Source organism: Camelus ferus, chromosome 26, assembly GCF_009834535.1.
Source record: "Camelus ferus isolate YT-003-E chromosome 26, BCGSAC_Cfer_1.0, whole genome shotgun sequence".
NCBI classification, from domain to species: Eukaryota; Metazoa; Chordata; class Mammalia; order Artiodactyla; family Camelidae; genus Camelus; species Camelus ferus.
The window spans coordinates 17,929,698-17,942,815 of record NC_045721.1 but is presented as its reverse complement, the minus strand read 5'-3'; the positions used below and the strand labels follow the sequence as shown (position 1 = coordinate 17,942,815).

The following is a 13,118-nucleotide window of genomic DNA, read 5'->3' as shown; positions in this document are numbered from 1 at the left end:
GTGGAAATGAAAGAACTTGTGTATTCCTTTATTAGAAGAAACTATGGCAGCAGAGTTACATCAAGGGCCACAGCAATTAACCTTAAAAAAATTGGTTTTTCATAGGTAAAACAATTTATAGTTACTCGTTAAAGTTAAGCATTAAAAAACTTTCCTTAAACTTCTAAGATTAACATACGAATACATTTTAAAAAATGGTTCCTGTGTGTTTTTATATGTTTGAGAGGATTTATTAATTTTAGGTCAAATCATTTATAATAATGTTTATGTAGTTTTAAAAGATAAGTTCAATTTCATAAACTAGCAAATAAAAGTATAGTAGAAGTTAAATCATTTTTCAACTGTTCTAGTTTTTCTGGTTTTTTTTTTTTAAAGTCCGGATGTTCTAATTATTTCTTCCTTGAACAGGTATTAGCTGAGTGACTAAATATAAATAAATACAAATAACTAGATTTTGATTGGCATAGATCTAGTGATTAATTTTCTTGTTTTTAATAATATAGATGTTCATATTCTAGTTTTTGAAAATTTGAATGAATATATATGAACATTTAATAGCCACAGTTGATTTTAAATTTGCATTTAAATTTTTGGACATTATTTTTGATTTTATAAAGGACGTTCATGTATTTGCTTTAGAATGGAAAGTGGACGATGGTCAACGTATTTACCTTGTAACAACCTATGCTCAACTTTGGTTCTATTATAAATCCCGGTAAGTAGTTTGTAAAGGACAACACATTAAACTAAAGTTACATAATTCTTGTGGAAATTCTTGTGAAATTAAATCAGGCTGCCTTGGCTTTCGTAATTCTCAGTCACACAGTTAGTTACTCCTTTACTGTTGGAATTAAATCTGGAAGTTTCCTTGTCATAGCAACACTGAATTATCGCAGTGCTGGGAGAAACAAATTGTGTGTCTGGGGGTGTTTTGAGTTCCTGTACTACCTGTGCCACGTGATGACAATTCCCCCATCACGTTTCCTTGTTCAGATCACCAAAAACCTTTTATCTGGATACGATGCCATCCGAACTTCGCTAAGCACAGTTTATCATTTACTAATCAAGTCGACGTCTGTTCATAATAACCCATGTCAAAGTCATGCCTCTTGATACCAATGAGAATATAATAGCAAACGTGAGCCTTGAAAGCTCGTTGAAGTCAGGTGATTCAGAATGTTTTTAACCTGTTTTTTAAATATTCCTAATGAAAATATAAAACTTAAAAATTCCTATTAAAAAACTTATGGAATCCCAAGAATGCATGATCCTGGTTTCCCAGTTTGAGAAAATTCTTTTCTCAAAATTTACTTCATGGTGATACCAAAAACAAATATACAAGTGTTACCTAATATCAGAATCACTTGTGAATAAATAACAGTATGAAGTTGACTGTATTTTCCAGTTAAGTAATGTTACAGAATATGATGGAAACTTGATACTTGTTTGATGGAAACTTGATACTGTCATCCATAAACCTGTGGTGAACAGTTGTTCACGTTCTCTTGTTTTTATTGTAATATAGTTATGTTGTTAAATCACAGTTAATACGGTATCTTGATATATAAGAGCAACTTCTGTGATTTAGAAGGTATGAGATAGAAACCTAACAATCTTGAATTATTCAATTCAGAAGACATCTTTTACACTGCTATGAAGTCATTCCTGAAAATGCTGTGTGCAAGCTTTATTTTGATTTGGAATTTAACAAACTTGCCAATCCAGGAGCTGATGGGGAAAAGATGGTTGCATTACTCATTGAGGTAAATTACAGACTCAGGTTTTTCTCCTTACAGCTACCTATGTAGCTTTTCACTTACTCATTCATTAAATGAATCCAACCTACGTAGTATATAGGTTCTGTGTTTCTCTTTTTTTCTTGTTACTCTTCCTTTTGACTTTCATTTCTTAATATCACTTCTCTGAGGAAACTTCTAAAAAGAAGGAAGTTTCAGTTTAATGTCCATATATTTCATTATATTACCATATCTAGTTAAAAAAAGCTTTGAGAAAGATGGCAGTTTGGGAATTTTCTGCTTCTTAATTACATGTTAATTCTTTGACTTACAAGTAGTTGACTCTGGTGAAGATTAGGCTAAGTAATTTTTACTGTAAAAACAGTACTGAGAATAAGCTTCAAGAAAATTTTGATGAAAATAGTGTCATAAGTTTTGAACTAGCAGAAATTATGGAAACTATTCTTACACCATCATAAATGAGGAAGCTAAAGCCTAGAGAGAATTAATTCCAACTCCAGGTCCTACAGCTAGTTTTTGGCAAAATCTGGTCTAGAAATACAATGATCAGTTCTTTGTTTTTAACAAAGAGAAAAAAGTATAGTTCTAGTATATATTTTTGATTTCTTAGTGTCAACCAAGAAGTTAGGAATAAAAGGAATATGGGCTTGTGCAACTAAGCTCTATTAGGTTTGTTTATAAAATCTTTTAAGATTTTATGGCATTAAGTTTTACTAAAATTATATTGACATTTGATCTCAGAGTAGGTATTATTAACATTTATTGATTAATTATTTTTTCTTTTAGATGTTAACTGTGATGACTCATTCTATAATGTTAAAAATATATCTAAATAAAAATGTTTTTGATTTAGGAATATCTGCTGATTATGTTGGCTCTGCATGTTTTATTTCAAATTTATTTGAAAAATGTATGCAAATACTGTTTTGTAAAAAATCATAATGTTAGCTTTCTCCTGGCTTTGAAGCAAAAGAAATGTATATAAGTACCTCCCCCCAAAAAGACCTAAAAATTATGTTTTTCTTAAAATAGCTATTGGACTCTTAAAAATAAATTCAAATGTTTTCATTATAGTTGGTAAATTGTGTTTAATTTTTAATCTTAATTATGTTTTTAATAATCTATAGATATTGACTTTTCTGGTATATAATATACTTCTACAGTTTAAGGTGGGATTTATTATGTAGGCTCTGTGTGGCTAACAAGTAATTAAGATTCAGAGATTTTTCACTAGCACTTAAATATGATTAGACCGTTAACCAAAAAGTACTACATTGTATTAGAAACTAGAAACATCCCTGATGGGATCAACACTAATGCAAATCCCATTTGTAACATAGGTTCATAAACACTGGTATGGCAAAGATCATGTAGGTGTTGAAAATGTTTTCCTCCTAATTCTTTGTACACTCTTATCCAAATGAGTCTTGAACAACTAATCTTTTACATCAACAAGAGTTAGAAAAAGTTGTAGGAATCTGAGTTTAAAAGTATGCAGCATTTGTATTTAATGTGTTTACCATATTGTAGAAAAGTTATTAGGATTATTTTACTTAATATAAATGATTACTTTACAAATGATTATATTGAAATTAATTTCATTTATTGGTTACTTTGTGTTTAACAACTGTATAATCCAGTAAGTACTTTTACTTTGGAGTCTCTGTGAAGAGGCATAAGTTAGGTTAGCTGTTACTATAACAAATGGTTAATAAATAACTGGCTAATAATACCTGGTGATAATATATGATGCCCTTTATTTATTGACTTACCAACAGTTTCAGTATGCCACTTCTGCCAAATGGAATGATTCTGGTGCTAAAGCAGTTTATAAAACTATGTTGACAGGTAGCATTGCTCAAATAATCATATATTTTTAACTTCTGGGTTTTACAACTTAAATATTTAAATAACTAAAAATTTTTAAGTTGAGGTATAGTTCATTTACCATATTGTGTTAGTTTCAGAAGTACCACAGTGATTCAAAATTTTTATAGATTATACTCCATTTGTAGTTATTATAAAATACTAACTTAAAATTTTATTTAAAATTTAACTTGGGAAGGAGGACTTAAGGAGGTTATAATTATTTTTATTACCTACAGAGCCATTACATTTATTCTGTATAGCTCCAAAGTACAAAACTAGACTTTATTTATCAAAAATTTTTCAGCCTCTACTAATAGCACTGTCCTTAGGCACTAAGGATACAATGGTTAGCCCAAAGAGAGGTGATTTCTGCCTTCGCAGAATTTATCATCTAATGGAGGATGATAAATTAGGTTAGATTCTGCCGCCATAATAAAGACCTAAAATTAAAGTGGCTTAAACAAGATACGAATTTCCCTCTCATGTAGTACCTGGATGTGACTCCACTTTATCTGGAACTAGACTTGTTGCTTTGCAGTTTCTAATAAGACGGTGCACTTATTTACATTGTTGAAGAGGCTCATCTCCCCTTTGTCTGCATTCTAGTCAGTAGAAAATGCAGAAGAGGTGAGCATGCCCCTTGCCTTTAAGATTATAACCTAGAAGTGGAGTATTTTCCTTCTGCTCACATCCCGTTGGCCAGAACTTACTCGTATGGTCACACCTTACTGCAAGGGAATCAGAGGAAACGCGGTCTTTATCCTGGATAGCCTCGTGGCTAGCTAACATTCAGGGTTCTATTTCTACAGATGCAGGAGAGGACAAGTAATTGAGGATGTTTTCTGTAACGTAGAGGAAACATATCAGAATAATCCCAAATTACATAAATTGCAGCTGTGTAAGTACTGCAAAGAGCGGTAGAGTATATAGGGGGAATTTGATACAGATAAGGAAATTGAGGAAGCCTCGGAGAAAGAATTTACTGAAGAGTAGGATCAGAGAGCATGGTGGGAGGTGGTGTGCTGTAATAATACCAAAGTAACATTAATAAATACAACTTACTGCATAACTGTTAGGTGTCTAAGGATTTGGCAATGTGCATACATTTTTGCTAATCCCAAGATAACCCTGCATAGAAGTTCCTAGTACCTTAGTTTTGCGAAAGAGAAGGCTGAGCCTCAGGAGAAGGGACCTGTCCTGTGGCTGCGCAGCTAATGCATTTAAGCAGTTGCATGTGCCAGGTGCTGGGTCAGCTCTTCACTCTCACTTTCTCTTTACTCCTTACAACAGCCCCCAAAGTTAGGTTCTGTTATTATCTCATTTTGAGGATGTTTGGTTTGGACTTGACCAAAGTGTGACAGAGCTGGTAAGTGGCAAAGCCAGAACTCAAACCTAGATCTTTCTGACTCCAAATCATGCGCCCCTAACCGGATGCTTGCTGCCTTCCTGTCGTGCACAACTGCCTTCGTTGTCAGCACCATCCAGCCCTGGAGGCTTATTCTTGGAGGTAGATTTGGGCTCATGTGCATGAGGTACTTTTTGAAAACTAAAACTATAAGTAGTGGAATTACTGACTTTTTAACTCATAGATGGTATTTAAAGAGATGCTTACAAAAGTATTTTTACTATGATTTTAGAGATTAATGTGTACAGTAAATTGTTTGAGTTCTAAGAGGCCTTTAATCCTGAAAGCCTATGAGTTTTTGAATGTAAACATGTATAATAATTTATGTATATTTTAATACATAAGTAATTTGGTAAAATTGTTATATAATAAATAATCTGATAGTATATCAAAATAAACAGGTTAGACTTACTTGTACCAAGATATTTGAATTTTACTCGTGGAAAAATTTTAAAACAAATTAAAAAAATACTAATTATTTACATTTTATTTGTGTTTTCAGCATGTTTGTAAAGCACTTCAAGAGTTATACAGGGTTAGTTGTTCAGCCGAAGGTGTTCTCAACTTGGATTCTAGCACTGAAGAAAAATTTAGTCACCATTTAATATTTCAACTCCATGATGTGGCGTTTAAAGATAACATTCATGTTGGTAAGTATACTGTTTTTTAAAAAGTCATGAAGTTATATCAGAAACTTGTATTTCCCTTTCCTCTTTAAGTCTTGTGTTTGTCAGGTTTTATGGTCGTTAACTTGTCCTAAAAAATGAATTGTGATTTTTCATGTTTTCAGGATTTGCCCTTAGTTCTAGACCTACCTTCCTGTTCTAGACATTTTAGACACAGTGTATTCAAGATATCCTTGGCATTGGTGCCTCTGTTTGTAGATACTGGGATGGCCATGTGTGCCCTGTTCCTGGTTTCTGTTCCAACAGGAATCATTTCAGAAGTTTTCTGGGAAATGTGGGAGAGGCCTCATTCCAGTCTAATCAGTGATGCCTCAGCTCTGGATTTTTGACCTTTGCTTCAGCCTTCCCTTAGCTTTTAGTATGGGAGGACTGGGGCTTGGGTTCCAGGCAGAACCCAGGAAGCCTTGTTTATTCGTTCCAAGCCAAACCTTAGGGTTAGGAAGAAGTTAGATGTATAAGCCTGGAAGTGTAGCCAGAGGATTAATTCCAGACTGGACATTTAGAGATATACGCCCAGGTATAAAATAAGGTCAGTTCAAAGGGGAACAAATGGAAAGGGAACACTGAAAACCTCGGTCTGAGTAGAAGCCAAACTGCTGATGTATATCAAAGCAGGGATAGGGCAAGTGTTCCTAGGTCCAAACAGCAGACGCTTGACTGACGTTCAGGTAACAGGTAATCCACTTCAGAACAAGTGGCTGACAGTTTTAAAGGGACTTAGGGTAAAGGGACTAGCATACGAGTCAGGAACCTAATTACTAGATAGGGGCCATGCTAGGTCACAGTGACCTAGTGTGCTGTGTACCTAGGACTCCTTGTTGCCTCCCCATTTGCTGTCAGCTTAGTTGGACATTTCTTCTCTGACTGTCTCTTTCTTCCCTTGGATATTAGTAACTGTTGAATCTATCATCGTTCACTCTGTATGTAACCTCGATCATCTGCTATCATGACTTCAGTTCCTATCTGTGTCAGTGACTCTCAAATCTATGTCTGCAGCCAAGATTGTTATGCTGTTAAATGTCCCCACACAGACGCTTCAGTTCAGCACAACCTAGACTGGGCTCCTCACCTCCTCCCCCACACTTGCTCTTTCTCCTGTGACGGCTGTATCAAAGTGGTACCGCCATCCACTCAGGCACCCGAATAGAAATGCTGTCTCTCAGCTTGCTTACCTAGTCAGCTGTAGTGACCTTATGATACCACTTCTGTGCCTTAGGCCCTCACAGGATTGTTCCTTGCCTTCAGGAAAAAGTCCGGGTGGCAAGGTTTGCACGATGAGGCCCACTGTGCACTGGCCTTGTCTCTCACCATGTGGCTCTTCTCACTCTGTCCTTCACTCAGCCCCCACCAGGGCCGCATTTTCCCTGGTCCTTTGCACTTGATGATGCTGCCGACTGACCAGTTCACCCGGTCTGTTAAGGTGTTGTCATCTGAGAAGCCATTTCTGTCACATCCCAAATCCTAAGACAGGTTTGTGTTCCCTCTGGTGGCAGAGAGTGCCGATCATGTCAAAGCATTCACCACTTCCTGAGGCAATTTGTACTAATAGAACAATGGCAGTAGCAATCATAATACAGGTGACGTGGAATAGGTATTTGCTGAGTGAATGACTGAATGTGAGGTGGCCTCTACTGTCAGGGTGCAGAGACAGTCCTCAGCAAGGTATTTCTTGACTCCTGCTTACTCCTACTAGTCTGCTCTGTGACTCCTGGCCACGAGGCTAAACAGGGGGATTTGTTTCTAGAGAAGTGGAGAATAGAAATCTGGTGGAGAATAGAAATCTGGTGGAGAATAGAAATCTGGTGGAGAATAGAAATCTAATGGGTAATTAGCAGCCTCTGCCTCAGGTATCTTCTGAAGGTGGCTGCCATTAAAGCTGGGCTTTAAATCCAGTTCTGTCATATAACCATATAACCAAAGATAAGAAAGGCTTTACTGTTGGAACAGCATAAGCAAAAGTATAGAGACAGGAGTCTGTGACTAATGTGGAGAGCAGTGGGAGTCTAGTGGGGCTCGGGAGACACAGTCAGACTTGACAGTGGGATGCCGTCTGAGGCTTCTCGCTTCTAAGATTATGAACCATCAGAACCAGAGATACAGAGATGATGAAATAATCCAAATTCCCCCCGTCGTTTCCCCTCCCTCAGTGTATCTCTTGCTGACATTTCTGCTTCCTGTCCTCAGCCTTTCAGAAAGAGGAATTAGGGTAAGTGTCAGAGATTGTGAGTTGTTAGCAAAATGTGCAAATTTGATCTGCCTGAAATACTGCCAGCCTGCCATAGGACCTGAAATTTCTGTGATTGTTACATTCTTTTGAGTTATTCTCAGCCAATAAAATTGTCCCTATATTAATGATGAGGGGACGGTAATAGATGGGGAAAGGGCAGTAGAAAGCAGAATAGTTTGCTGGGAGCCGGTGTCAGTATTAAGACTGTTCCATCGCCATCATAGCCTGGCCATGTTAGCTCCCTGCCACAGGTCAGGCCTGCCTGGCCTCCTGGCGTTACCTTTGCTACTGGTTCTCCAGCCACACCTTCGCTCCTCTTACTGCTTAGGGTCAAGTAGATGTAATTTTACATTTCTCGGAAGATTGACTTAATCACTTTGTGTTTGTATTGCTTTATTGTCTTTTGATATATCGTGATTTCTTTTCACTCAGTATTTACCTTATTTCCCTCATTCCAGAGATAATCATGTCTGTACATGATTGCAAGGATCAAATGCTTTTGCTTTCATTTTGAAGTTTAGTTTGCAAGTTAATGGATTTGTTTCTTTGAGTAAGGAAGTAATTCAGTCGAATTTGGAGAAAGAATTTTGAACTTTGAGCATATGTACCTTATGATTTAGGGATCAAGCTCTCTGGTAAATAAAGTGACAAACCCCGAACATACCAGTTTTAAAGGTTAAAATTAAATTAAGTTTTTCTTATAGTGGTGCATTTCTCCAGTATCGTTATACACGAAGCAATTTAACCAAATTATTACTTGATTTTGTGGTATACTGATACATGAGTGTTTAAAGTTCCAGATTGTCATACCATGTTTTCTTGATAAAGACAGCACCACTAATATTTAGAGTTCTTAGAATAAATGTTGACATACAATAAATGTATTTTCTTGCTTTAGTTCTGGACTTTATATTTATGAGGCCACAATCCACCTCATGACCAATTATAGGGAGAGACAGGAGCAGCAAGAACCTTAAACTGATGGATGTGAATGTCAGGGTTCTCGGGGCACGTCATGCTGGGTAAAGGAGAGAGAATAAGTCCTGAGAAATTTGCCAACATCCTGACTTAAGGAGAGTGTGTCAGAGATTCTCTGTGTTTCAGTGCATGATCTTGGCAGCAATGTTTACTCATATAAACCTTGCATTCTTTAATCATTGATTGTGATTATAAGTTCTACCCAATTTGCTTTAATAAAAGTGGTGCTTTTTTGGTGACAGTGAGTTAGGCCCAGGCCCATACTAGTAACATTAGCAAGTCTTCTCACATTAACCTTCCCTTCTAAGATGATTATAAGTCACACCAAACTCCCCTGTCAATGGGAATTTAAAAAGTGAAAGGTTGCACAAAAGGAAGTACAGAAGTGTGTTACAGTTTGTAATAACAACTCAGTTGTAAAACTGGAAATCAAAAATAGAAGCCTTACTGTGTAAAATCGTCATGTGTAGACTTGTGCTTAGATCTTAAATTATAGTTTGCAGAGAGGAAGAATTATAGTAACCTTTTTTTCCCTCTTTAGGTAATTTCGTGAGAAAAATTTTACAGCCTGCTGTTCACTTACTTGCCAGTGAAGATGATTGTACGATTCCAGAGACAACTGGCCATGGATTTTCCCATTTTTCTGAAACATCAACTAAACAAGAAATTTCCTTTAGCAAAATGTCCACAGATGAGGATATAGGAGAGTGCTGGACATCGAATTCAAAGCAACTGGAGGGGCTGGCGTCAGCCAAGCAAAGCAGTCCTGACCTTTCATTTTTAGTTGTGAAGAACAGCATAGGAGGAAAGCATCTTTTTGTAGATCTAGGTAAGTAGATTGACTGCTCTCTATCAGATTGCCCTTGTGTACTTCTGTGAGAGACCAGTCAGTGCCCACTTGTCACCCGGGATTCACACTACCACTACTGCCCCACAGTGACCATGAGCAGAGTGTGATCAGTGAGCTCAGGGGCTAGACATCTAGTAGGTTTCTGTTCGGAGCTCTTAGGTCTCGTGGGACATAAGCACCAGGCTGGCCTGAGCTCCAGAAGAGGATGGTGGTGGCTGGCTTCTGCTCTGAAATGTCCGAAGGGTCCGTGACAGTGGGACAGTTGGACCAGCACTCTCCAACACTGTTGAGAGGTTTAATTAGACAAAATACATTGTAAAAACACGTATGATATACAAATCATGCTCTTTACGTGGCAAAGTAAGGCCGGCGTTTTCTCCACTGAAGAGCTCTGCAGGAGTGGCAGGAGCTGTTTCATCAGCTTCCTAGTATGGTCAAACCGGTGGCTTCTTCAGCCTTGTTCTCTTGTGCCTGCTTGCTTGTGGTCTCCGAACCTGAGGATGTGTGAGCCACTGGCACAAGACTGCAGCCTGGTTAGGTAACACACAGGCCAGTCTGGACCCCTCAGTCAGATGATCTCCAATATGAGGAACTAAACCTCATTGTTTCGTTGAGTTCTAGCTTATGATTTGAAAAGCCGTAAGAGCAGCATTTTTGCCATTGCTGGTTTAGAGCATCTCAGAGTTTCAGTGTCTTCAGGCTGAGGGAATATAGGTTTAAGCTGCAGACAAGGTTACCAGGCCGAGAGCAGGGAAGCGTCCCTGCTGCATTGTGTATCCTTCTAGCGCCCTGACAACCAGGTGCCAGAATTTGGAAGTGTAACAGGAGTACCTCGTTTTGTTGGCACGTCATAGATACTGCGTGTTTTACAAATTGAAGGTTTGTGGCAACCCTCTTTGAGCATGACTCGCAGTTTTTCCAGCAAGAATTGCTCATTTTGTGTTTCTGTGTCACATTTTCGTAATTCTCACAATATTTCAAACTTTTCCATTATTATATTTGTTTTTGTGGTCTATCATTAGTGACCTTTGATGTTACTACTATGACTCACTGAAGGCTTAGATGATAGTTAACATGTTTTAGCAATACAATATTTCTTAAATAAGGTACATTTTTTTAAGACAATGGTATTGCACACTTAACAGACTACAGGACAGTGTAAACATAACTTACATGCACTGGGAAATGGAAGAAGCAAGTCATGTGATCTGCTTTATTATAAAATTTGCTTAATTGTGGTGTTCTGGAACTGAACCCACACTAGTTCTGAGTTATGCTTGTAGTTTTTAGTGTACAGGTCTTTTACCTCCTTGGTTTATTTTATTCCTAGGTATTTTATAATTTTTGATGCAATTGTAAATGGGATTTTCTTAATTTCTCTTTCTGATAGTTCATTATTAGTGTATGAAAACACTACAGATTTCTGAGTTTTGATTTTTTTTTTTTGTATCCTACAGCTTTACTGCATTCATTTGTTCTAACAATTTTTTGGTGGAGTCTTTAGGGTTTTCTGTATATAGATGGTCCCTGACTTAATGGTGGTTTGACTTAAAATTTTTTGCCTTTACAATGTTGTGAAAGGGATATGCATTCAGGGGAAACCGTATTTTGAGTTTTGATCTTTTCCTGGCCTAGTGATGTGTGGTACGGTCCTCTCTTGTGATGTTGGGCAGCGGCACTGAGCCTCCGCTCCCAGTCAGCTGTGCAGTCACGAGGGTAGACAGCTGAGACAACCATTCTGTATCTGACAGCCATTCTGTTTTTCACTTTAAGTATAGTATGCAATAAATTACATGAGCTATTCAGCACTTTATTATAAAATAGGCTTTGTGTTAGATGATTTTGCTCAACTGCAGGCTAATGCACATGTTCTGAGCACATTTAATGCAGGCTAGGCTAAACTATGAAGTATTAAATGCATTTTCAACTTAATGATACTTTCAACTTACAGTGGGTTTATTGGGACATATCTCAGCTTATAAGATCTCAGCTTATATAATATCAAGTCATCTGCAAATAACAGTTTTACTTTTTCTTTTCCAATTTGGATGCGTTTTATTTTTTTTCCTTGCCTAATTGCTGTGGAAGTCCTAGGACTTCCAATACTACATTGAATAAAAGTGGTGAGAATGCACGTCCTTGTTCCTGATCTTAGAGGAAAAGCTTTCAGTTTTTTTGCTAAGTATTTCTAGCTGTGGCTTTGTCATATGTGAGCTTTATTATGTTGATGTATGTTTCCTCTATATCCACTTTGTTGAAGGTTTTTTCATAAGTGGATGTTGAATTTTGTCGAAAGCTTTTCTGCATCTATTGATCTATTGAGATGATTATATGATTTTTTTTGATTATATGGTTTTTATACTTCAGTTTGTTAATGTGTTATATCGCATTAGTGTGATTAATTTGTGGATGTTGAACCATCCTTGTATCCCTGAAATAAATCCCACTTGATTGTGGTGTATGATCCTTTTAATGTAGTGTTCAAGTTGGCTTGCTAATATTTTGTTGAGAATTTTTACATCTATGTTTACATCTAGAGGCCAATGATACTGGCCTCTAATTTTCTTTTCTTATGGTATCCTTGTGTTGTGTTGGTATCAGGGTAATGTTGGTCTTGCAAAGTGGGTTTGGAAGTGTTCCCTCTTTTACTTTTTGAAAGAGTTTGAGAAAGATTGGTATTTATTCTTTGAAAGTTTGGTAGAATTCACATTTGAAGCCATCTAGTCCTGGACTTTTGTTTGTTGGGAGGTTTTTTTTTTTTTTATTTTTTTTTTTTTATTGATTGAGTACCCTTACTGGTAATTGGTCCTTTCAGATTTTTGATTTCTTTATGATTCAGTCTCAGCAGTTTGTAAGTTATCCTTAATCTAGGTTGTCCTATTTGTTGGTACATAATTGTTAATAATAGTCTCTTATGATCCTTTGTATCAGTTGTGGTATCTCCTCTTTCATTTCTGATTTTATTTGAGTCCTTTTTCTTGGTGAGTCTAGCTAAGGCTTGTCAATTTTATCTTTTCAAAGAACCAGCTCTTGCTTCATTGATGTTTTCTATTTTTAGTCTCTGTTTCATTTATTTCTGCTCTATTATTTGTTATTTCCTTCCTTCTACTAACTTCGGGCTTCATTTGGTCTTTTTCTAGTTCCTTGATGTATAAATGATTTGAGTTTTGTTTGTTTGTTTCTTGAGGTAGGTAGGACTATATCACTATGAATCTCTCTCTTTTAGAACTGCTTTTGTTGCATTCTACACATTTTGGTATGTTGTATTTCTATTTTCTTTTGTCTCAAGGTATTTTTTAAAAATTTCTTCTTTAATTTGTTTGACCCATTGTTTACTCACTAGCTT

General features: G+C 36.7%; 1 protein-coding gene across 7 annotated transcripts in view; it reads left to right on the top strand.

The window, feature by feature from the left end:
• The window catches only part of PRIMPOL (primase and DNA directed polymerase), a 33,880-nt gene that overhangs the window by 6,490 nt on the left and 14,272 nt on the right, over positions 1-13,118 (top strand). For 6 of the 7 annotated variants that reach the window (XM_032468416.1, XM_032468419.1, XM_032468418.1 and 3 more), the window contains exons 5-8: positions 618-715; positions 1,634-1,763; positions 5,534-5,681; positions 9,464-9,751. In XM_032468416.1, coding sequence (XP_032324307.1) covers positions 618-715; positions 1,634-1,763; positions 5,534-5,681; positions 9,464-9,751 — 664 coding nt within the window. The remainder of the gene's footprint in view (positions 1-617; positions 716-1,633; positions 1,764-5,533; positions 5,682-9,463; positions 9,752-13,118) is intronic. The other variant, XM_032468421.1, reaches the window with a different exon arrangement.